The sequence below is a fragment of the Eschrichtius robustus genome, chromosome 16, assembly GCF_028021215.1.
Source record: "Eschrichtius robustus isolate mEscRob2 chromosome 16, mEscRob2.pri, whole genome shotgun sequence".
Taxonomy (NCBI): domain Eukaryota; kingdom Metazoa; phylum Chordata; class Mammalia; order Artiodactyla; family Eschrichtiidae; genus Eschrichtius; species Eschrichtius robustus.
This window is the reverse complement of record NC_090839.1, coordinates 66,708,691-66,733,099: the sequence shown is the minus strand read 5'-3', so window position 1 is coordinate 66,733,099 and position 24,409 is coordinate 66,708,691. Positions and strand designations below refer to the sequence as shown.

At 45.1% G+C, this 24,409-nt stretch overlaps 1 protein-coding gene and 1 pseudogene across 2 annotated transcripts in view; both read right to left on the bottom strand.

Moving 5' to 3' along the window:
* Positions 1-281: 281 nt before the first annotated feature.
* BFAR (bifunctional apoptosis regulator) overlaps positions 282-24,409 on the bottom strand; it is a 28,214-nt gene continuing 4,086 nt past the window's right edge. The window contains exons 2-8 of one of the 2 annotated variants that reach the window (XM_068565228.1): positions 15,894-16,230; positions 14,331-14,535; positions 13,432-13,601; positions 11,246-11,390; positions 4,700-4,873; positions 3,004-3,206; positions 282-1,334 (exon numbers count right to left, since the gene is read on the bottom strand). In XM_068565228.1, coding sequence (XP_068421329.1) covers positions 1,142-1,334; positions 3,004-3,206; positions 4,700-4,873; positions 11,246-11,390; positions 13,432-13,601; positions 14,331-14,535; positions 15,894-16,156 — 1,353 coding nt within the window. In that variant the 5' untranslated portion in view covers positions 16,157-16,230 and the 3' untranslated portion in view covers positions 282-1,141. The remainder of the gene's footprint in view (positions 1,335-3,003; positions 3,207-4,699; positions 4,874-11,245; positions 11,391-13,431; positions 13,602-14,330; positions 14,536-15,893; positions 16,231-24,409) is intronic. The other variant, XM_068565229.1, reaches the window with a different exon arrangement.
* On the bottom strand, positions 19,131-19,758 carry LOC137750158 (tricarboxylate transport protein, mitochondrial pseudogene; annotated as a pseudogene).

The window sequence follows — 24,409 nt, the reverse complement described above, 5'->3', positions numbered from 1 at the left end:
ACAGTTTATTTTTCTCTGCATAGAAGTTTTACCTGTATAAAAGAATCTTTATTTTTATTTCAAGTAACTTCTTCAAACTTTCAGAAGCAAAGTTTGAGTGAAATCTTCAAAGATACAAAGGGTTAATGAATGGTTCATGGAGTCACAAAAAAACATTTTGGATGCAAGCTTATCTCTGCAGGGCCAGTCTTCAGGTTGACTGCCTTTCACACCTGCTACTGTCACACTGGAAGGGAATCAAAGGCCACAGTTCATTTCATATTTACAATTACAGCACTTGGTGTAATTATACTTGTTTTATACATCAGAACAGAGTGTACAGTGGGAGGTCAATGTACAAAATGTTTCCTTAAACAAACGGACTAGCCTGGATTTTACAAATTAAATTCTTAAAAACAAAACAAAGTAAACCCCAAAACAACAATTTTAAGTAGCACTGAAGCAGCTCGGCCTGATGTGAATTACTCTCCATTAACTGCCTGACATCCCACTCAATTGCCCCAGAAAAAGAGATCCAAACTTTCAATGATTACAAGTAGAAAACAGTGATGGCAAGTCTAACCACCATCATTCTAATCTTGAACTGAATCCTTTCAGAGGTTTAACTCTGAAACCTTCTAGCAACTCTTAAATAAGACAGAATCGTCAACCGGAGTTTGGTTTTTCCTCTGTTTTTTATGTGCAACTGCCGTGCCTATGACGAAATCTTTTCCTGTTCTCCTAAACTTAACTTAGAGGACAGGCCTGGCCCTGGGCTCAGTCTCAGGGCTCCAACTTGCCCTGGGAGCCTTGTGTCAGTCACTGAGGTTATTAGCGCAAGCGGGACTGAGACCCACTCCACGTCCTCTGAGAACCCTGGGTCCCTGCCAGGTGTCGTGGACTGGGCCTCCCAAGACCCCACGAGGAAGGTGGGTGGGTGGGAGGCGCGGCGGCTTTGTCGGCCAAGCGCTGGGGCGCCAGTCCCTGCTGCCACAGGCAGGGGGAGAAGACCTGGCCGTGGCCTTTGACAAACAAAGCAGCACCTTGTTCACTAGGGGCAGAGAATAGGATGTCCGCTCCCCGTCCCCCTCGCCGCACTTAAGCATCAGAGCTTGGCTGACAGGGAGGCTGGAAGAGTCCCTCAGAGCCTGGGCAGCGTCAGTCACAACACCTGGGTTTCCAGCCGTCGGACCTCCTTAACCACGAGATCAATGTTAATAATTGGGTTAAAGTACAGGGCCCAGTAAAACAGACAGTTGCAAACAAATTGAGGGATGAGGGGCCAGAACATGGCCACAAAAAGCCCCTGTGTTGATACTTTCCAAAAGTGGCTCCACATCCTCTGAGGCACAGTCCTGAAAAAGGAAGAGAAGCGTTTGAGAGGCAGAATAGTGATGGCGTTTCTAACGACAGCGCCGGGGCGCTCAGACCCTGGGCCTTTCCCTGATGTGGCCTGGCTGCCAGTGCTGCAGAGACCTTGTTTCCTGTCCCCAGTGCCCCAGACATACCTTCCCTGACCACTCCACCTTCAACTCCCAGGACGCAGCCTAGAGGGTGCCTCCGCAGGGCACTGTCGCCCAGTCCCCACACCTGGTCCCACAGGCGAGGCCTCCCAGCACAGTCCCAACTCCACCCGCTTCTTCGCTGGGTCGCTCTTGTACATATTTAACATAATATTTTCTCTGCTAGGCTGCAGGCTTTCAGAGTATAAACTGTCCTCTTTACCAAAAGATCAGTGGTGTCCAGCAGAGAACCAGGGGCAGAGTAGGGGCTCAATCAACTGTGCCTGAATAAGTGAGTTCACTGAATTGAAATAAATGAGGGAGATTCTTGTCAGGTTCTCAGAACTATTTATAAGGCTGCTCCTGATGGATGAGGCCAAGACCCCTTCACGTCATGGGCTGTTTCAGGCCGAAAGGATGCTGGTGTGCTGATGCGTTACTTCTGCCTGCCCAGCAGCCATACCCTGTCTTCTGGAAGCACTTTTTGAGTTTCCCTTTAGGGTGTCTCCCTCCCCTATTCTCTTCCATGTGGTCTGGTTGGGGCATCGGCTGTGAGTGCACACCTGCATCTGGACACGGGGAGCCCACAAACCCCTGCACTTGTGATGGGTTCGGGGTGGCAGGGGGAGGCTGTGACCCAGGCTGGGCCAATCAGAGCAAAGGCATGTGAGCCTCAGGCTTTCACAAGCCTCAGAAGTGCTCTCTTTCCTCCAGGGCTGCTAAGCTGCTCAGATCGACACCCAGAGTGGTCAAGGGCCCCCAAACAAAGATGCTGTTGAGGCTGAACGGAGCAGAGCTGTAAGAGAGAGAGAGGGGGGAGAGGGGGAGAGAGGGAGGGGGAGGGAGAGGGGGAGGGAGAGGGAGAGCGAGGGAGAGAGAGAGGGAGAGAGAGAGAGAGAGAGAGAGAGAGAGAGAGGGAGAGGGAGAGGGTGGCCCTGATGACAGCATTCGGGTCTCTGGGTCCAGCCATGCAGGAAGCCTTCACTGGGCATCTCCCTTGGTAGGAAAGCCAATTTAGGTTGGTTTCTCTCACTTACAACCAAGAGTCACTTGACTCAGTGACTGTCTAGTCCAACTCTCTCATTTTATGCATTAATCCAGAGAAATTATCACTGTCCCAGCTGGTGGCAGTGCAGGATTAGAACTCACGCCTACAGAATTCCTCATCAGATCTCTTTATGCTCTGCCACACTGCTGCTTTCCGTACAGCACCCTCTTCTTCTCACTTGTTTATTCCTCAATTATTAAACCCCTTCACGCACCCCCCGCCCCCAGGAATTACCTGGTGTATCACATGGGGAGAAGGCACATGGGACGCACTTTAACAGTGAGCACCACGGGAGCCACCCCACCCCCAACACAAAGGCATTTTCCTGTTTGCTGCTTAAGCAGTATTTCTAAACCAGAGCCCGGGGCGTCTTCTCGAGTCTGAACAACACTCCACAGAGGACTTCTCCTCCACTTGGTATTTCTTTCCCAGTCTCTGTTGCTCCAACCATCTCCTACATAAAAACACACTTACTTCAGTTCACTTCTTGACCAGATCCTCCAAAAGGAGAATAATTCCAGAACTGAGAGTAACATGGCATTGACGATGAGAAACCGTGACGTCCAGTAATGGACCTCCAGCCAGTCCCAAGCAAATTCAGCAATCAGCTGGTATGGAAGGAAGGAGTACTTGACAAGGAATTCTCTCCACTGCTTCCATGTGGGCTCTCTAAGATCCTTTAAAAATAACACGCAAGTAAATAAAACTACATAAAAATGGACACAAAAAATCATAAGGATTGACTTTTACACAAAATACTGTGGTTATCCCAGTGAATTTTACATTTATTAAAACATACATACACATACACACATATGCAACAATCTAAAATGAGATTTCCATCCATAAACTCACCTTGTTATAATTAACCTTACACTGGATAAATGTTACCAAAGAGGCTGAACTGAGATGCTTGTTATATAATTGTGGAAGCTCAGAAGTAAAAAATCTAAGCATGAGTAATCTAAGCATTATTCATAATGAGGCTGAAATGAATAAAATTAACCAGCTTTCCGATTTCCTCACCACTGCAAGGACGGCTCAGACAATGCCAAGTCAACAGCTCCTCTGTGGGAGAATGTAACAGGTCGTGGGAAAATTAAACATATACTTTTAAAAAGTAATTTTGGGAAAATGAAAAACTTTCATTACAGAATTAGCAGACAATCTGTAACAAGAGTATTTAAACAACTCATAGGCATCCAGAGGCTAATGAAAGTCAAGCGAGACTGTGTACAATGGAGCAGACACTGAGCATCCCAAGAAGAAAGTCAGCCTGATGGCAGGGGTTGCTGGGGCTTTTTAAAACAGAAAGGTCAGGGGGTCTCTGTGCTCCCAGTCCAGCAAGGGCAGGGAACAGCTGAAAACTGGGTAATTAGAGAAACACTGCGCAAAGGGGCTAACCTGCAGGCTTAAAACTACACCCAAGGCTGAGGTCAGTTAGGTAGGCTCTTGATTCAAGTGTTTCGAAAAGGGTCTTTGGAGATTTAGGAATTCTGTTTCAACATCATATGCGATGATTCCTATATCCATGTGACTTTCGATATAAACGGATCAGAGGGACTGCCCCAAAAGTACCAATGTAAAGGACATTACCCTCCGATGACCAATTAGACCCAATCACCCTGAGTCAATGGGATCCACTGACAATTCTGAAGGAATCCATCAGAGCTGTGGTGGGTAACTATCCCTGCCAAAGGCCCTGTGGCCAGCTGACGTGATGACTCCCATCAGTGAGCTGGATGACGGCTTACTATTCTGAGGCCAACAGGACGGATACTAACCCTGCCTTGTGGTAGGACAAATAATCATCCTTTGGGGATCCTGTTAAGAGACAGATTACCAGGCTGGAAGGCCCACAGATCTAACCCTTGGGCAATCTGGACCTATGCTATCTTCTTTTATAACAGAAGCAAAGCTGGGTTTTTTTCCCCTAAATATTTCAAGTCCAGAGGGTAACCCGTCTTGCTATGCAATGCAGGAAACAAAACAGGCTTCTGGGAGTGGGGAAGCTCCTGCTGTATTTTCTTTCGTAGGGGCTCTCCTTGCAAAATTCAAATGAAGGCTCATGTTGTTTCCTCTTCCCTGACAGGCGCCAGCCATGTCTCCAATTCCATCCCACGCTGAGGAATGGTGGCATGAAGCCACTCAAGGCCCTCTCCAGACCCACCAGAAGCTTGGTGATGATGTCCTCCCCGGAGCTGTCTTCTTGCAGAGGGCAGATGGTATGGATGAAGGGCAGGAAGGTGTCTGTGTAGTCAAACAGGTAGAGGTACAGCAGACAGAGTCTCGGGGAGCTCTTGAGGGCGTACAGCAGGAACAGGGACCTGCCTGGGTTCACGGCCTGCAGAGGATGAGGCGGGTGCAGGGACTCATTACAACCATAGCTGCCCGCTCCCCACCCATGCTCCTTCTGCAGTCTCACGCCCTCCTCCACGTGGTTTGCACTGGTAATGAATGAATGAATGAATGGGAAGAAGAGGCCAAATAATCCATCTGTTAGGCTACATTATAGAAAGATCCAGTCTCTCTCCATGGGTGGGGAGGGATAGGGGGATGAGAAGCAAGCTCCTAGGCACATTTAGAAGAACACAACCTTTCGGGAAAGTAATCAGTGGGCGCCACTTAATAAAAAAAATCAGAAGGCCTCATGCACAAAATACTTAGTGTTTGCATTGTGCATAATAGAGAAAAAGTGAAATCTGTGACCTCAGTCCTGAAGTTACAGTAGATATTTAGCCCAGAATTCATACAGCCATGGAGGAATGTATAGGAGGAGTGTTGGATAATGCTCATGTTACAGTGTTAGGTGAAGAAAAGATCTAAGATGTGTAGCCATCCACCTCTACAGTGTCAGTGCCATGAAAGCAGGGCCTGCCTGATTCAGGACTGAGATCCCTTTCCTAAAGGACCAACTGGCTCCCAAGAGATGTCAGTACATGTTTGCGGAATGAATACAAAAATAAAACAGCTGTTTCAAGTACACTCAGAAAATTGTCTAGAAGAAAACAGAGCAAAACGCAATGTTACCCATGTCTGAATCTCAGGTGGGATTAGGGTCAATTTATTTTCATTTTCTTCACTTCTGTAAATTTTGCTATAATGAATGTACATTTATATTTTTCCTGATTATAAAAGAAACTTAAAAATGATTCAACTTACTTGATGCTACTAAGCATCAAGTAAAATGGGCAAAAGACGTGAATGGACACTTCACCAAAGAAGGTAGAAGGATGGCAAATAAGCACATGAAAAGATGCTCATTATTACTAATCCTTAGAGAAATGCAAATTAAGCCAGTGAGATACCACTGTACACTCATTAAAAAGGGGAGGGATGGGAAGGAGGGCTTACAAAGGGGCGGGAAGAAGCTTTTGGGAGTGATGTATACGTTCACTCTCTTGATTGTGGTGACGGTTTCACAGGTGTGTACATATGTCAGAACTTAGCAAATTGTACACTTTAAATATGTGTATGTCAATTATAGCTCAACAAAACTGTTAAAACATATTCAACTTATTTGATGCTATCAATGGCTTACCAATAAAAATTTTAAAGTGTGATAACGGTTATATTTAAGAAGAAAGTCCTTCTCTTTGGAGCTTCACACTAAAGTATTTAGGGGTGAAATAATATGATGTGTGGATATGCTTTAATATAATTCCAGGACTGGGGGTGTGGGGAGAGGGTGGAGGGGTACAGATGCATTAGGGGTGACCACGAGTCGATGCTCGTTGAAGCTGGGTATGAGTACTCTCTTCCCTCTATTTTTGTATGTACCTAACATTTTCTATATTTAAAAAAAATTTTTAAGAGGTCCAACTTGTGAAATGGCTGATTCCAGGCCTGGGGCAGGAAAGGTACAAGAGTAACTTGAACATCTTGTCGTGTGAGAACGGAAACTATCAAAGACTAATAAATCATGTTAAAAGGACTCATTAGCAAGTACGCTGTACCTCAATTCAAAAGTTAAATTTAAAAAATGGACTCAGAGAATAATTTGAGGAGACTCCTACTCAAAAAAGATGGGACAGTTGGAGCATCAATTAGAATAACTATTGAAACGTATTCAAATACATCAAGAATGTCAAAATCCTCAGTTATTAATAATCCTAAAGAAAGAAATTGGTCACGTTTGGAGGACAACAGGGAAGCAAATTCTGAAACTGGTAAGTAAACAGAGAAGATCAAGCATTTAACCTGCCCTTCTGGTATAAACTGTACTTAGGATAATCAAAATGGCTGTTGACAGAAGATTTCCTTTTCATTTAAGATGTATTTCAGTGAACAAGGTGAAAAAGAAATGAGAGAGTTACAGTATCACCATTTGGCAACCCTTAATGAACTAATGGATCTAAACAATCAATGATCATGGGACATTATGAGCCTCTTGATGGAAGAAAATACCACACCTATAAAGCAGCCTTGCCAAAACACCAAACCTAAACCAAAGTAAGCCTCTAGTCCCAACTCCTGGATTATAGGATATGCAGGGGAAGAAGGGACCTGTTAGGTGACACCACAGAGAGACAACTGGCAAAGTACAAAACGTCAGAAAACTACAGGAGAAAATTATCTGGTTTCTTCAACAAATAAATGCAGGGTAATGACAAGAGGAAGGGAGAATCTATAGACTGAAAGAGACTTAAGAGACATGACAACCAACAAACAACCCAATTTAAAAAATTCAGAAGACCTGCACAGACATTTTTCCAAAGAAGACAGTGAGATGGCCAATAGGCCCATGAAAAGATGCTCAGCATCACTAATTATCAGAGAAATGCAAATCAAAACCTCACACCTGTCAGAAAAGCCATCACCAAAAGCACCACAGATAACAAATGCTGGAGAGGGTGTGGAGAAACGGGAACCCCTGTACACCACTGGTGGGAATGTAAATTGCTGCAGCCACTGTGGAAATCAGTATGGACGGTCCTCAAAAAACTAAAAATAGAACTACCATATGATCCATCAATCCCGCTCCTTGGAATATACCCAAAGAAAACAAAAACACTAATTTGAAAAGATGCAGGCACCCCAATGTTCATAAGAGCATTATTTGCAATTGCCAAGATATGGAAGCAACCTAAGTATCCATCAACAGATGAATGGGTAAAGATGATGTGGCATATAAATACACACACACACACACACACACACACACACAATCGAATACTACCCTTCCATAAAAAGAATGAAACTTTGCCATTTTGCAACAACATGGATGGACCTGGGGGTATTATGCTTAGTGAAATAAGTCAGACATAGAAAAATAAGTAGGTATATTTTGACCTATATGTGGAATCTAAAAAATAAAACAAACAAACGCCTGTAACAAAACAGAAACCAACTCACAGATATAGAGAACCAACTAGCGGTTACCAGTGGGGAGAGGGAAGGTGGGAGGGGCAAGACAGGGGTAGGGGATTAAGAGGTACAAACTACTATATATAAAATAAGTAAGCTATAAGTATATACTGTTTAGCACAGGGAATATAGCAAATATTTTTATAATAACTTTAAGTGGGGTATGATCTATAAAAATATTGAATCATTATGTTGTACACCTGAAACTAATATAATATTGAAAACCAACTTTACCTCAATTAAAAAAAAAAAAAAAAAAGACATGACAACCAAATGTGGACCTTGTTGGGGCCCTGCGTGGAACAAATCAACTGAAAAAAAAAAAAAGTAGGGTATTTGAATAATGACAAATTATTTGATAATATCAGAGAATTATTCATTCTGGGGGGGGTATATTATGGTATTTTAGTTTTGTTTTTCAAGAGGTCTTTACTTTTTAGGGACTTCCCTGGTGGTCCAGTGGTTAAGAATCCACCTTCCAATGCAGGGGACGCGGGTTCGACCCCTGGTTGGGGAACTAAGATCCCACATGCTGCAGGGCAACTAAGCCTGTGCGCCGCCACTACTGAGGCTGCACCCTGTGGAGCCCGTGCGCTGCAACTAGAGAGAAGCCTGAGTGCTACAGCGAAGATCCCGCATGCCGCAACTAAGACCTGACGCAGCCGCATACATTAAAAAAAAAAAGTCTTTACTTTTTAGAGATTCAATAAAATATTTACTTATGAAATATATGCTATCTCAGATTCAAAATAATCACGGGTAGCAGGAGTAGGTATTACTGAAATAAACATAGCCATGAGTTGCTGTCGTATGGGTTGATGGAAGTTTTGTACTATTATCCTGCTTTTGGGTATATTTGAAATTTTCCATAGTAAAAGTTTTTTGAAAAATCTAACTTCTAAAAATTATCTCTATATTGTAACTTAGGTGAGACATAGAAATATGGAAGTAGTTCTTCATTTTAAAGCAGTGTTTCCCAACCTTTTTTTCATTATTACCCCTTAAGGAGCCTTTTACAGACATTTTTTTCATAAGCCCTCCCCTGCCCCATGAAACGTTAATACCACAGATACACCGTGTATCTGTTTACGTACTGTGGTCTTCGGAGGGCCACAAGTCACTGCGATACTTAACGCTTTTCACCCCTCAAGAACCAATGGCCTTGGGGGCACTGCTGCTCCTACTGGGTGCGCAGGCTCTAAGGGAACACAGGTCCCAGAAATAGAGCCCGAAGGCACCCAGCCACGTCTCGGTCAGTACGGGAGAAAGGGAGACGACCGGGTTACATGTTTGTAGGTCTGGGATCAGCTGGACCAAAACATCCCAGCTCTGGGGCTACCTTCCATCAGAGGAGGAGGATAAAGCAACCTCCCAGCGAGGTAGGTCGCGATGACGGCGCTGCCGTGGGGAGCTGTCCCTCCCAAGTCTGACGAGAACAGCGGCGCTCAGGAGCCTTAGCACGCAGCCTGCAGGCTAAGCATCAAGTGACCACCCCTGGGGAGGGGCTGAAGCACAGATGTGAAGGAGCAGACTGATGATAAGGTTCTGCTTGCTTTTTACAGTGGGACCAGAACACCATCCCCATTCACTCTGGTTAATATTAAGTTTACTTTGACAGATTCTAAATAGAGGGTCATTGCTGGATACAGGACCCAGAAAGTTCTGTCAGATATTAAAACCCACCGTAGGACTAATATTGGCTACAAGAAGTCCAGAGTTTGACTGCATTAACAAAACTAATAAGTTATGATAAAAGAGAGGTAGGGATTTTTTTTTTAAACTGACAAACAACAACAACACAGAAAACAACAAATCTTCTATCTTAGGACCCTATCCCCATTCTTCAAAAATTCTGAAACTAGTGTTTTTTCAGTTTTAAAGCAATACATGCACAAAATAAACACAATTTTTTTCAAACACCACAGAATTGTATTAAATGACAAATACAATTCACCCTTCCATCCAAGTCTCAATCCCTAGATGAAAACATTGTTAACAGTCTGTGTATCCTTCCAGAGATTTTCTATGACACATACAAATGTGTAGGTTTTCTAACATGTTTTTCTTTATTTTCAGTTAACAACTTGGGTATCATTTCTTGTTAGCGCACCCAGGGTCACCTCGTTCCTTTGTAATGGCTACATGTATGGGTGAGCTGTATTTATTGAACCTGTTCCTAACAATGGGTGCTGAGGTTGTTTCCCACGTGCTATTACCAATGACACTGTGGCCAACATCTTGTTTAATAATTTCTGTGACTCAAACATTCAATTCTCACTGTGACTCTCTGAGGTCACTGGCTGAGGAGGAAACGGGACCAGGAGGCCCAGGGACTTGCTGGCGTTCCCACAGTCAGTGTGTCCTGGAGGAGCCCGGGAGGAGCCCGGGAGTCAGGCTGCCGAGCCCTCTCTTGATCACAGCGCTATGCTGCCTGTGCTCTAAATGCAAAGGAGTGAAACTGTAGACCAAAGAGTACAGGCGGTTTAAATTATAACAGTTATTGACAAACCACTCTCCAAAGAGACTGCGCCAATTTAGGATCCGCAAACATGAGTGCCTCTTTCCTCACGTCATGAAAGGTTCTTATCCTTGACAATGTCATAGGTGAGAATGACGCCAGCGGGTTGTCTCATTTGTACCATAATTATCAGTGAGCATTTTTCCCCCATAAATTTATTGGTTATTTGTATTTATTTTTCTCCATGATGTCTTTTTTAGGGTATAGGTCTGTGTACTCCAGACATTCTATAACTAATAAAAAATAGAGTATTAGTTTTACAGTACAGTATTCGCTAAATTCTCTCTGTGAAGAAGAACCAGGTACAGTCACACTGAAGAACAATTTATCAGCATCTGGTAAAGCTGAGGATGTGCATTACTTGTAACCCAGTAATCCTATTCCTCAGTGTATAGCACAAAGAAAGTCTTACACATGAGCACACGAACTTTCCAAGAATGTCCACAGCAGCCCTGTTTCTCATAGCAAAAATGGAAATAATCTCAGTGGCCATCAATGGGAGAATGTATAAATGGTCACGCACTTGTGCAGTGGAATATGGCACAAGGGAAAAAGAGCCAGAGCCGGAGACAAAAGCTACTTGCAGAAGGATAATAAGCTCGGTTCATGCCTTTTATGTTAAGGTTAAAAACCTAGAACATTGTTCCTAGAGCTGTGGATATATACCCAGAACACAAGTAGGAAAACAGGCCCAGGAAGGATACACAGGCATAGGGAAAGAGGGGACGCAGGGGGCTTCGGTTTTGTCTGATGTATTCATGAGCAGTGGGCAGGCAGATAACTGACATCTGGTGCTCAATACTTATTTTCCATTGAAAAAATAGAGTTCACCTTGTATTCCCAGAGGTTTTGCGGGGGCTTCACACCCAGTGCCTTGACTCGCTCCAGTTCCATGAGGATGGCTCTTCGGTGGCTGCTGTTTTCTATGGTATATGGTGCCCTGGAAAATTCTTCCTCTGTCAAAGTTAAAAGCAACCTAGGGTGTGGGCGAGGAGATAGGAGGAGATGTCTTTTGAGATTACATCCTGGAAGCAAACTTTCCACAGTCGGAGTTCCACCTTATCAACACAGATAAACACTTTAGGCTTGAGGTAAGACACCTAACATATGAAATAAGATTAATAACAGCAAACAACTGAAAGCTTACTATTTGCCAGTCCCTCTATTTTTTAAAGTGTGTGTGTATAGAAAAAAAAATTGGGAAGAAATCCAATAAAACATTATGACATTAAGAGTAGTTGTTTGGGGACTTCCCTGGTGGTGCAGTGGTTAAGAATCCGCCTGCCAGTGCAGGGGACACGGGTGGGATCCCTGGTCCGGGAAGATCCCACATGCCACGGAGCAATTAAGCCCGTGCTCCACAACTACTGAAGCTCGCGCACTTGAGCCCATGCTCCGCAACAAGAGAAGCTACGGCAGTGAGAAGCCCGCGCACCACAATGAAGAGTAGCCCCCGCTCGCTGCAACTAGAGGAAGCCTGCGCGCAGCAACGAAGACCCAATGCAGCCAAAAAAAAAGAGTAGTTGTTTGGGGATAGTGATTAAATAAAGATAACTGTAGATCCCTTATCTGCTCCCTTTCATCAGAAGACGCGAATTCACCTCTACGGTGATTCCTTGTTAAAAGTGCCCCGTAAAGGTTTATTCCCTTTCACTAAGCCATTCCAGTTTCGGAATCTCTCCTCTGGAAGTAAGACAGTTACGCAAAGACACATTGTATTAAGTGGGTAGAGAAGTTTTTTTAACCACAATTGGGGGCGAGGGTGGGGAGGTGGTGCAACTTCTTACAAAACACAGACAAAGTGGGAGCATTTTGCTTCCTCAATAGAGAGTCAAGTGTTGAAAGCTCAGTTCAGGGGGAAAAAATGGACCAGGGTGGGAGGTGGGGCAGTCAGGCAGCCTAGCAGTGAGTGGACTACACGTCTGACTCAAACGGGTTAGAGAGCGGCTGCCTGGTGGTCTAAGTAACACCCCTACGTGGTCCCCGTTCAAGGAAGGGAGGGACCCCAGTAAAGATGGACAGGGCTCAGGAAGGGGCAGGGGGATTTGCTGATGGGCAGAAGCAGGCTGACGCATAGCTCAGCGATGAGTGAGCTCTTCAAACTAATGGGTTCCTCAGAGCATTTGCACAACGTAGTCTGGTACCGTCTGGAGCAGAAAAAAGGGAAACATCACATATGTGTGCTGGTAGAGATCGATTAATAGACTCTAGCCTATACACATACATATAAACACAGGTCTGCTTAGTACAATCGTATTTCCAGTTTAAATAAATAAATAACATGTTATTTAACACATCTATGTGTATGCCTGTATAAACATTGAAAAAAATCTGGACAGGTGTCCAGCAAGATGATAATAGTGGTTTTCTCTGAAGAGCAGGATTATGAAGGTATTTCATTTCTAATGTCCTACAATTCTACTTTATTATTTTAAAATAAAAAAATATATGTTACTTTTATAATCAGGAAGCAACAAACAATTAAAATGTCAGTCGATGACATAAAATGGTTCGGCTGCTTTAGAAAACAGTTCAATGGTTCCCCAAAAGGTAAACACAGAGTAACCTTATGACCCAGCATTTCCACTCCAAGAGAGTACTGAGTATTGAAAATATACGTCCACACGAAAACCTTTATATACAAATGATCGCAGCAGCATTGTTCCTAACAGCCCCAAAATGGAATCAATCCAAATGTCCATCAACTGAAGAATGGATGAATGAAGAATGGAAATACTCTGAACAGGCAAATCCGGGAGACAGAAAGTAGAATGGTGGTTCCCAGGGGCTGCGGGAGGGGAAAATGAGGATTGACTGCCTTTAGCAGGAGCTTTCTTTTTGGGGATGATGGAAATGTTCTAAAACCAGACTGTGGCGATGGCTGCACATATCTGTGAATATATTAAAAACCACTGATTATACACTTTAAATGGGTGAATTTTGGGGTTATGTGGATGGTGTCTCAATAAAACTGCTTAAAAAATGTCAGTGATGTATCAGAAGATTTTGCTCCTCACCTTCCGTTTACTCTTTCAGATAAAAACCTGTCTCTGTAGAGAGAGGCCCAAGGGCCCAGCTGCTCCAGCCAGAGGACAACTTCTTCTGCTGTCCATGTGGCCACAGCCTTGTGCACCAGGAGGTCATGCTCAGATTCCCTGCTGCTCCAGTGATACACCAGCAGGACCACCTGGGGAAAAGTGACATGGCCCTTATTCCACAGCAGGATCAGAGACGCCAGCTTCTAAATATGTGAGCGTGGGACCAGGAAGGAAAAAGGTTGAGCTGGAAGGGGATGATGCCAAGTCCGTAGATACAGAAGCTGATACGGATGCCAAGTCCGTAGATATGGAACACCACTGCCACCGAGATCTGGGGAGCGCGACCCTTGCTGGGCTCATCTCTGCTGAGTCTCGGGTTGTCAGGGAACAGAGACAGGAACAGGACTCACTGCAGGGCACCAGGGAGTACTGCACCCTTTTCCCCATCAATTTGGCCAGTGTAACTGACTCGCGTGCCTTTTCTATTGGAAAATTTGTAATAGTTAGATTTTTGTAGCATGGATACATCTTAAAAAGAAAATAGTCTCTACACTGGAAGTTAGTGAAGGGCTGTGCTCAAGACATGGCCTTGAGTTCCAGCTTTAACACCTTTCTGCACCGGTTTGCTCCTCTCTACAGCAGGAATAATAACAGTGCCTACTGCATAGGTTGTGAAGAGGATGAAACGGGACAAAACGAACATTTACTGGGCTCTGAATATTATGTTGTATACACTTGCATAGGCAACATCCCCAGGTTTCAATGTACATAGTGAATTACCACATACGGTCACATCATTAATCATTTAGGGGTATTTCAACAGAACTGACTTCACAGTAAACTCTGGGAGGGAGGGGGACAGAGAGACATAAACTTACTGCCACACCAGTTAAAGCTGTGAGCACTCCGGAAAAGAATCCCCCTCCCCTCTGCTGATTCACTCGGCCCGTGTTGGGAGCTGAAAGTATCTTATCATTCCCATACTTCTGAAAGGCTGCGAGACTCTGGACTACGTCATTATTCTGCAGAATGTCTTCAGATCGCATTCTAATTGCATCAGGAAATAATTTTTCAATGGCATCCCTATGGAGAACAGAAAAAAAAATCACAAGACAGTTGTTTGACTAAATATACTTATAATGTTTAGAGGCCAAAATAAAACTACTATCAACATTTAATAATATACAAGGATTCTAGAAGAATGGACAAGAAGATTGGTTATGGCCCTGTTGGTAGCAGCAGCAAATCAGAAACACCTATATGTCCACTGTTAGGGCAACAGCTAAATAAAACATAGCATATTCATACAGTGGAAACATACATAGTTTTAAAAATGAATTTACTGGATATCACTGTGTATCAAGATGAATAAATTTATCCACATTGTTGAATGAAATAGTAAACTGCAGAAACACAGACAGTACACCACTGATGTGAGGAAATATTTGCATTTCCTATTGGCACATAAATGTATAAAAGTATTTTTAAAAATCTGAAAGATGACAACTAAGTCAGAACTGAAATTACTCTGAGAAAAAGGAAGGAAGAACTGTAAGATGGGGGAGGAGGGGTTGAAGGGGTCTTTATCAGCAATGTTCTGATTTTTTAAAAAGAATGTAAACAACTATGTATGTACTGCTTATGTTATTAAAAATTAACTCATAAAAAAGAAAAAAGGTGCAGTTCAGTAGTGAAGAGTGAGACCAACCCTCAGGTCATACTGTAGGCTCTTCATTTTCGATTATACACAATCAGAGAACCCTTCTTCAATTTAAGGTTAACCTGCAGGTAAACCAAGGCTGAAAGGTCAGAGCAAAGTGTGTGTAAATACATCTCCTGTGAAAAAGAGAATGATGGGTTAATATTTTCATGGAACTTCCTGGTACTCTGTTGATAACAAGAAGGCAAGAGAAAAGGATTTTAGCCTCAAAGAACTCACAGGTACATGATGAACATTATGAATGGAAGCAGAAAAAAACCTGCTATCTGAAGGTCTTATCAACTGTTGTGTGATGCCATGCATGAGAAACTCTATTAATGTGATAAATGTAACAGAGTCTAGTCAAAGATTATGAAAACCAGCATCAAACCAGTTTTCGAGAATCATACAGTTAGACCATTTTCTCTATGAGACCTAGGGTGTTCTCAGTGAATACACATCAATAAGAAGTATTACGTACAAAGAGTTACAGACAATGGTCTGATAACCAGCGTTTCTTTCTTTCCCTCATTTATAATAAACAAACAAATCACAGTCACCTGTGAGGAAGGGAGTCGGGACTTCCAGGTCGTTGAGCTCCCTGACTCACATGCCAGCATATCCAGAATGACCCCTGAGGCAGTGGGCTCCACCTCTCTGGCCTTTCCAGATGCGGCTGCTCCCAGTAAGAGAAACCACACTGTACAGGCCCAATGAGCTACCCGCATGGGCTGAGCATTACCTGAGGAGAATATTGACTTTGGGGAAACCTTCCCATTTTTCTCTGCATTCTGGACACTCTGTTTTCTTCGAAGAGGCCCACCACAGAGCTAGGCAGTGCCGGCAGAAGCTGTGCCCACAGTTCAAGGTGGTTGGGTTAACCAGGATGTCGTAACAGCAGTGGCAGGAAAATTCCCTAACAGAAATCCGAGGGCTGCTGCTCTGGAGAGGGTCCTCTTCCTCAAGGCTTGTCGTGTTCAGATCATTCTGCGGAGACTCTTCCATCTCTTAGCAAATTCTGGGATCCACAGACATAGAAAATTCCAGACTCAGAAAACTGCTGCAAAGCATCGCGAAATCTAGAAAAAAAGAGACAACAACAGAAATAGGAAAAATAATATAGTAGGTGTTTGAGATTACAGCCATTCTATTGATATTAAAGCTCTGATTTTTAAATGTGACAAATTTGGTTTCTAAAAATTTATATTCCATAAACCACATATACATCACTAAAATTTTCTGACCTATTGTCATACTTTCAAAAATTAGGTAAAGCAAAATAGTGTAGTGGAAGGTTCAATGGACTTGGATGGGGGAGGCTGGAGAATTCTAGATCCTTCCATTCTGCTAACTTCCTTTGAACATGTAATTTCTCTGGCCTCAGTTTTCTCAATGAAATTTCTAAAGTCCTTTCAACGTACATAATTTTAAATAAGCCAGCTTCTTGGCCCATGAAAATGTCTGGAGTCGGCAACAAGAGATGTACTTCATATAAATAACAGAGTTTATCCAAACAAATCTGCCTTCCCCTTAGGTAAGTATTTCTTTTGACACCTGATTTCAGAGGCTTCCACAGGAACAGTACCTGGAAGACAGTGAGGCCTGGTTCTCTGAGGTGCCCTGCGTCAGGTCCACTTGCCTGGGGCTTAATATCCACCCCCCCACAACCCCAAACCAACCCAAACGTGCACATCCTGCCTTCTGGATCCCACCAGTTTGGTGCCACAGAAACACACTAATGTCACTAATATGCAAATGGCTAAGGACCATTCTCTTCTCATCCTTATCTGGGTCTTAAGGGAGTTTTTTATTGAGAAGCAGTATGATGGTGCCATGGAGTTAGAAGCTCAACTCTCCATCTCCCGGACGGTGCCTAAGTTACCTGGGCTCTCTGAGCCTAGTTTCCTCAGCTGTGGAATGGTGCTTAGAGTACACAAACCTTCAAAGCTTCTTGTGAGGGTTAGAGATAGTGAACTAGGGTGGTGGATGGTATAAACAGGGGCTAAAGAAATGATATTCAGATTGTTACTGGAATTAGCATGGCGTAGGCACTGGTGGGGAAGAGTTTCTCAATCTCACTGTTGTTACAGGAAAGAAGATAAATTGCTCTCGATCACCCACACTGGTCACGCAGAGAAGGGCTCTTTGCAGGCAGTGGTTAAGAACACAGGTCCCAGGGCTGGGCTGCCTGCATTCTTACCCCAGCTCTGCCATTTACTAGCTTTGCGCTCTGGATTTCTTTGAGTCTCAGGTTGCTCATATATAAATAGGGATGGTAATAGTATTTACCCCATTGGGAGGTTTTGAGAGTTAAGTAAGAGAATGCAAGTAAAGTGCCTGGCATACGGTAAGTAGACCATAAATGGTAGCAATTTCCCTGATTTTCAGGGAATTTTATCACTATTACAGGGCACAAATTTTATATAGAGCATGATAACACTATATTTTAAACAAGCAAATCTATAAACAAAGACTAGAAGAAAATATAATGAAGTATTAGTAGTTGGTTGGGTGGGGGAGGATCGTGATTTTCTTGGTTTGGGTTTTCTGTATTCACCAAGCTGTTCTTAATGAAAATGATGTTACGATAACTGCAAAAATATAGAGAAAATTATAAAAAGCAATCATATTTGCTCATTATTTGTATGTTTAGGAACATTTAAACATTTTCTAACTGCTTTCCTTTGGGCAGCCTCTTCAAATTACTAAGGAAGTAGGAGATCTCATATGTATAGGTTTTTAGAAAAAGGAATCATCATTTTGATAAAGTAGTTCCTTTATTTGCCTACTATGGATTAAACAACTACCATGTGGACAGTATTATCCCAGAAAATAATAATTGGACCATTGCTAGCTATTGACCATCTCTGGGGAGCTGGGCACCGGTGGGCACTTTAAGTACGTTTATAAGCACATCTTGATTCAGTGTTGGAAGAAGGATTTTTTTTTTTTTTTTTTTTTTTAAGAAAGGGCCTCCTGCTCAGAGTCTCAGGGGACCAGAAATTGGTCACCCCAAAGCAGTGCTCCTCAAGCAGACCATTTCACAGGGAAACCATGAGGGAGTAAGCTAGGCTGGGCCACAGGCTGCAGGGCAGACAAGAGGCCGAGAGCACTGTCTCCAGGCCCAACCACCAGTGTGGGGCAGTTCTCCTCTGCCCCCTCGATGTTGCCTACCAAGTGACCCCCAAGGACACACCCTCCAGCTGACCCTGCAGGATCCTGCCCCCAGGCCACAGGCAAGGCCTGGATGGAGGCCGGATGTTCCTTGGCCTGGTGCCAGGCCTCCCAGAGGGCTGACACTGTGGCCGCAGCTCGCTTGCCCACCAGCCTGCCTGGCCCCGACAGTGTCCTTGGGTGAGGAGAGGCGTGGCCCCCACTGCCCACCCGCAGACGGGCTGACGCAGGGACAGGAGGCTGCAGTAGGACCTGGTTTACTCTGCCTCGCAAGGGTGGTCCTGAGAGTGGCAGGGGCACCCTGTCCGGGGCAGAGGGAGGGCCCAAGGGCTGGTTAAGGCCAGTGGCGGGAGACGTGGGGGGATAGGCAGCCCCTGGAATGCAGTGAGGCCAGGCTGAGGCCCGGAAGCAGCTGTGGTAGGCCGGGGCGATGCCCCTGCTGCCCGGGGTGGAAGGCACCGGGCTGGGGCCAGGCCATGGCTACGGGGCCATGACCCAGGCCACACGGCCACCCCGGGAAGTGGGGCACAGGGTCACAGGACACGAAACATGAAACACAGGCACACGAGTAAGCACGTGGACAAGTGCACACAGGTTCACAGGCCAGAGGAGCACCCGGTCTCAGCTGGACACATGGACACCATGGTGGTGTCATACAGACCACAGGGGACACATGGACTCGAAGGCCACAGGGGACAGCCCTGGGCCATGGACTGCGAGGGACGGGAAGGGGGCCTTTTGGCACGACTGCACTGGAATCGCGAGAAGGGGGCGCTGGGGGCAGCCCATGTGCAGACCCCGGGGCTCAGTCCGTCTTCCACACTTTGTTGAGCAGCTTCACCACCTCGTCGTAGATGACGAACATGATGGCCATGTCCAGGCACACCCGGCCCAGGTGAGGGACGGTGCCCTTGTAGAACGCCTTGGGCCCCTCGTTCCTCAGGATCTGCAGGCCACGGTCCCACGTTTTGCGGTACTTGTGAGCCTCCAGGCCCTGCATCCGGGTCTTGATCATGTCCAGAGGAGTGTTCCCACGGACACTGGCTGTGCCTGTGATGGCTCCAAACACACCAGTGATCAGAAGCGTTCATGGGCTTGTTGGGGTTGTCCCCTTGGTACCAGTTGCACAAGGAGGTCACGACGAAGAAGAGAATGGCCTGGTTGGATCCCTGCTTCAGCACGGTGGCCACGAGGCCCTGGTACGTCCCCTTCAGCCCTCGTTCCCAAACGATCTCCCTGACCCCGTGGAAGAATCCTCTGTATTTGGGGCTGGGGGAGGTCTGGTCATGGATGAACTTTACCTTGATGGTCTCCATGGGGCACACGACCACCACGGCATCTGCCACACCGGCACCCAGGCCGCACTGCAGCCCGCGCGTGCTGTCTAGCCGTCCCTGGGCGTCCCGCATGTGGTTGCTGAGAAACTCGAACATCCCGAGCCGGACAGCCGCCTTCGGGATGGAGCCGTAAAGCAGGGAGATGAGGCCGCGGTACAGGCCCGGGACACCATGGTCGTGGACCGTCCGCTGCATGCAGTCCCCGATGCCCTGGTAGCGCGGCGGGTGCAAGCGCTCGTCCAGCTGCAGCTGCGTCTTCACGTACTCGGTGGGGAAGGTGATGCAGATTTCGATGTCGCCTGCCAGGATCGCCTTCCCCGGGTGTGTGATGGTGGCCTTCCTGGGCACGGGCGCCCCTGCCGCCAGAGCGTGGGGCGCGGCTCTGGAGGGCGGGGTGGGGGGCCGGGCGGCGGCCTCTCTTCTAACAGGGGTTAGAAGAGATGGGCTTGAATTGGGTGCTGTTCTTGGTGTTTCCTGGGGAGCAGTGAGTGATATACCTGGAGATACAGGTCTGATACAGGGTCTTGTGTGCCTGGTTAATGAGAGGTGGGCAGATGGGAGCACATAAAGGTTTCGGAGGCACTGAGATCAGCAAAGCTGTCCTTGAGGATGATGAATCCCATCAGGAAGGCGGGCTGGGCTGGGACAAGGTAGAAGTGAAGTGCTGTCACTTCTGAGACTAAGGTGGCAAACACGAAAATGCAAAGAAAGGGATCAATCTATCCAAGAGATGTTACAAAAATCCTTTATGGGCTTTGGTGATTAGAGAGCAGAATGATCAAAGATGTTGTCTAGGTTCTAGAACTGGGGAAGAAGAACAGTTCTGCTGATAGAAATGAGTCACTGTAAACAAACGGAGCCCAGCTTGAAGAGAAGCAAGTTGAATTTCGGAAAAGTTGAGTTTGCGGTGATGACCAGATCTCCAGATAGAACTGTCTAGTGAGCAGGTGGAGATCTGAAACTGGAGCTGGGAGTTAAGGGGGAGGCCAAGTGTATGGATCTCGGAGTCATTTGAAATGACAACATATATGGAAATTAATTTCTCACAAATTAACCTTTTAAAACTAGAATGCACGAATAATTCTTAGTTTACCAGATCTGAAAGTTTATCTCTCGTGAGAGAAAACAAATCACACGCAGACATCAGAAGTGTATTTTATAAGTCATGTTTTGGGAATTCCCTGGTGGTCCAGTGGTTAAGAATCGCCTTCCAATGCAGGGGACGCAGGTTCGATCCCTGGTTGGGGAACTAAGATCCCACATGCCGTGGGGCAACTAAGCCCGCGAGCTGCAACTACTGAGCCTGTGCACTCTAGGGCCCGCATGCCACAACTAGAGAGAAGCCTGCGCGCTGCAACGAAAGATCCTGCATGCCACATAAATAAATACTAAAAAAAAAATGTAGAGGGAACAAAACATTAAGGATCTATTTAAAAAAAAAAAAAAGTCATGTTTTGAAAAGCTGAAGTGGCCACTAACTGTTTTTTAATTGTCTTTGACAAACTAGAAACTGCATGGACTTTGATTACTTCTTAGGAATCTTGCTCATTTCATTTTACCCTAAATTCAAAAACTGGACGTTAACAGAGAAAGAATGCACAGCTTAACTGAATTCAGCTGATCTCTTCTGCTATTTCTGTCTGTAAGTATTTGGGTTCTTTCCATTAAAGAAAGCAGTACTTTTAGAGGAGGAAAGTGCCTCTTAGGTGATAAAAATCTAGCTCAGATACTAGAGTTCCAAGCTGTGGCCTTCTGACTTGGATAAACACACCCTCCTGCACTGGCAATGGTTAAAGGCTTCTTTGAGGAGAAGGCCCAATGTTCCTTTGAGGATGTTTGTAACTGTTCTCTACAAACTCGGCACACACGCCAGCAGGCTGGAGCTGGTTCGCTGGCTGAGTGTCTTCACAAGGAAGCACGTGTTAGAACACGCCCGCAGCCTACTGCTCTTTCCACTTGTCGCAAAGCCTCAGAGAAGACTTGGGGGACGTGGTTAGGACAGGGGCGAGGAGAATCATTCCATTCCCACTCCCAGTGCCCTGTTCACATGGAGACACTTTGGTCTGTGCTTAAACATCACATGAGGGCTTCCCTGGTGGCGCAGTAGTTAAGAATCTGCCTGCCAGTGCAGGGGACACGGGTTCAATCCCTGGTCCAGAAAGATCCTACATGCTGTGGAGCAACTAAGCTCGTGTGCCACAATTACTGAGCCTGTACTCTAGAGCCCGCGAGCCACAACTACCGAGCCTGCGTGCCTAGAGCCCGTGCACCGCAACGAAGAGTAGCCCCCGCTCGCTGCAACTAGAGAAAGCCCGCGCATAGAAACAAAGACCCAATGCAGCCAAAATATAAATAAATAAATTTTAAAATAAAATAAAATGATGGCTGGAACACCACATAATTGAAAAGCACAGCGAGACCACTGGACTGAGTCACTCTGAAGAGCTGCAGTTTCTGAAAGTTGAAGTTGTGTCTCCAACTGATGTCCGGATTGGCACTTCAGGGTGTCAGGGCACACTCTGAAATCACTTGCCAAGCTTGTGTTTGTGCACACGAGTGTTTTCCTGAAGGAAAGCTAGAGTTTTTATTTGATCTCAAAGGGGACCAAGACCCAAATAAGGTTAAGAATCATTGTTTATCCAGTGGGATAAGGGCTTTCTTAAAGCACCCACCGCCCTGGCTTCCTAGAGTGCCTGTAATGAACCCAGGCGAGACTTCTCACAGCGTGGCTGCATTACCGTCAAGAGTGGCCACCCTCCGGACCTGGCAGTCTCAACAGCGGCAGCCACTGTTCCTCGGTGGCGACATCTAGTCTTTTTCTTCACGTGGTGCTTCTCTGTCTGCCCCTCCCCCTTGCTCTCTCTTTCTTTCCTCCTCTTCCTTCTTCTCTTCTTTTCTACTGAATTTGGTGCCAGCATTTAAAAAAATCTCATTTCACATAAAAACCCAGATTCCTGGCTGCTTCTGAAAATCAGAAGATCTGGCAACACTGGGCTCTCCTTTTGTGCGACAAGAATCAGCTGAAGCTGAGTATCTGAGCAGCTGCCCCCTTCACACAGGGCCAGCTGGCTCCAGTTTGCTGCAGTCCTCACCCAGCTGGTTTCCTCGTTTCCATGAGCTGCCTGACCCCTGTGGATGTTTGTGTTTTCACAACCTATTCCATAAGGTGATGCCTACAGGGTCTGCCGATGAGTGTACGACATTTCTAGGTTGACTGGCCTTAGGTTAGAAAGCTTCTGGAGTTCTATAAGCTTACTTATTGCTGAGAAAGTGATTGCTTATGAGGTTTCCCACACACTTTTCTACATTACCGCTTCTATTCTGCTTTAGCCTCAGAGGCTCAGTAGACTGTGTGTGTGAAAGGCTGTGGATGAACCTGAGGGCAGGGGCCAAGTCTAAAAATTCTAAGTCAGCTTTATTCTCATCATATTCTCACGGACCTAGCTCAAAATGAGTGAGAGTCCGGGGGGTTCCTATTTATCAAATATTTCAGTAGAGGCCTTTAAAACACTTATTTTAATTTTTTGGATGTATTACTTACTTCCTGGTTCTGAGAGACAGTGTAATGCATCTCAGTTTTAAAATCAGAAGACAGGTTCTGACTCCCAGCTTCACTATGAGCCATGAGATCACAGGCAAATTATTCATTCTCTCCGAGGCTCACATCAGCATATAGAAGCAATGGGGTTACTGCTCCTGATCTCACAGGGCTGCCCTGAGCGTGAAGAGCACAACTCATAGGAAGTGCTCAATAAACGTGGTCCCTTCTTCCACAGCACGTTCCAGTGGGTGACATTTCCCAATCCATACAAGTAAGGAATCCCTAAGCTGGTGGTTCTCATGCCCATGCCATATAACCAACAACTTCCGCTACCATGTAACATTTATTTATTTATTTATTGAAATGACCATTTGCTTTTATTGCAAGAGACATGGACACTTTTTATTTTATTTTTTTTGGCTGCGCCACACAGCATGTGGGATCTTAGTTCCCTGATCAGGGATTGAACCTGTGCCCCTTGCAGTGGAGGCATGGAGTCCTAACCACTGGACCGCCAGGGAATTCCCGACCATGTAACTTTTTAACACCTGGAGAGATATTACTTCCAGAGGAGCACACCATCTCTAAAGTGGCAATGTCAAGAAATGGCATAAAATCTTACAAAGCATTAACATGTGAAATATGACATGAATATGCACATACGAACAAACTGTACAGCTTACTTCTTCTAGAATGTTCATGGGTTAGGTCTGTTGGCACAACTGATAGGAAACAATTATCACAAGATATCTATCACCATGACCCTATGTATGTTCTCCCAAAGAAATACCTAACTGACATGGTATAGTTATCCGAAAATCCATGGGAAAAGAAAAAAGGGCTGGGACACATATACTGTCCCAATAATTCTATGTAACTGAAGACCCTAGAATGAATTTGGCTATTTTGTCCCTGGAAGGAAAGTTGTTGGTCAAGTGCTTATCTGTGGATTTATCCAGAGGGTTATTCTCCAGGAGGAGGCAGGGGCACTGCTGTAACCTATTTCATTGTTTAATCACTCAACTCACATTTAAGAAAATTAATATAATAATTTTTATTGAGTTTATCAAAGAAGATTGCATTAATTCTGAGCTTAAGAATTTTTATACCTTAGCTTCTGAAGACTTCATTATGTGATGACTGTTAACTCTTTAGAAAGTGTAATTATCAAGCTGTTTGGTTCAGTGTTATATAATTATGGTTCTA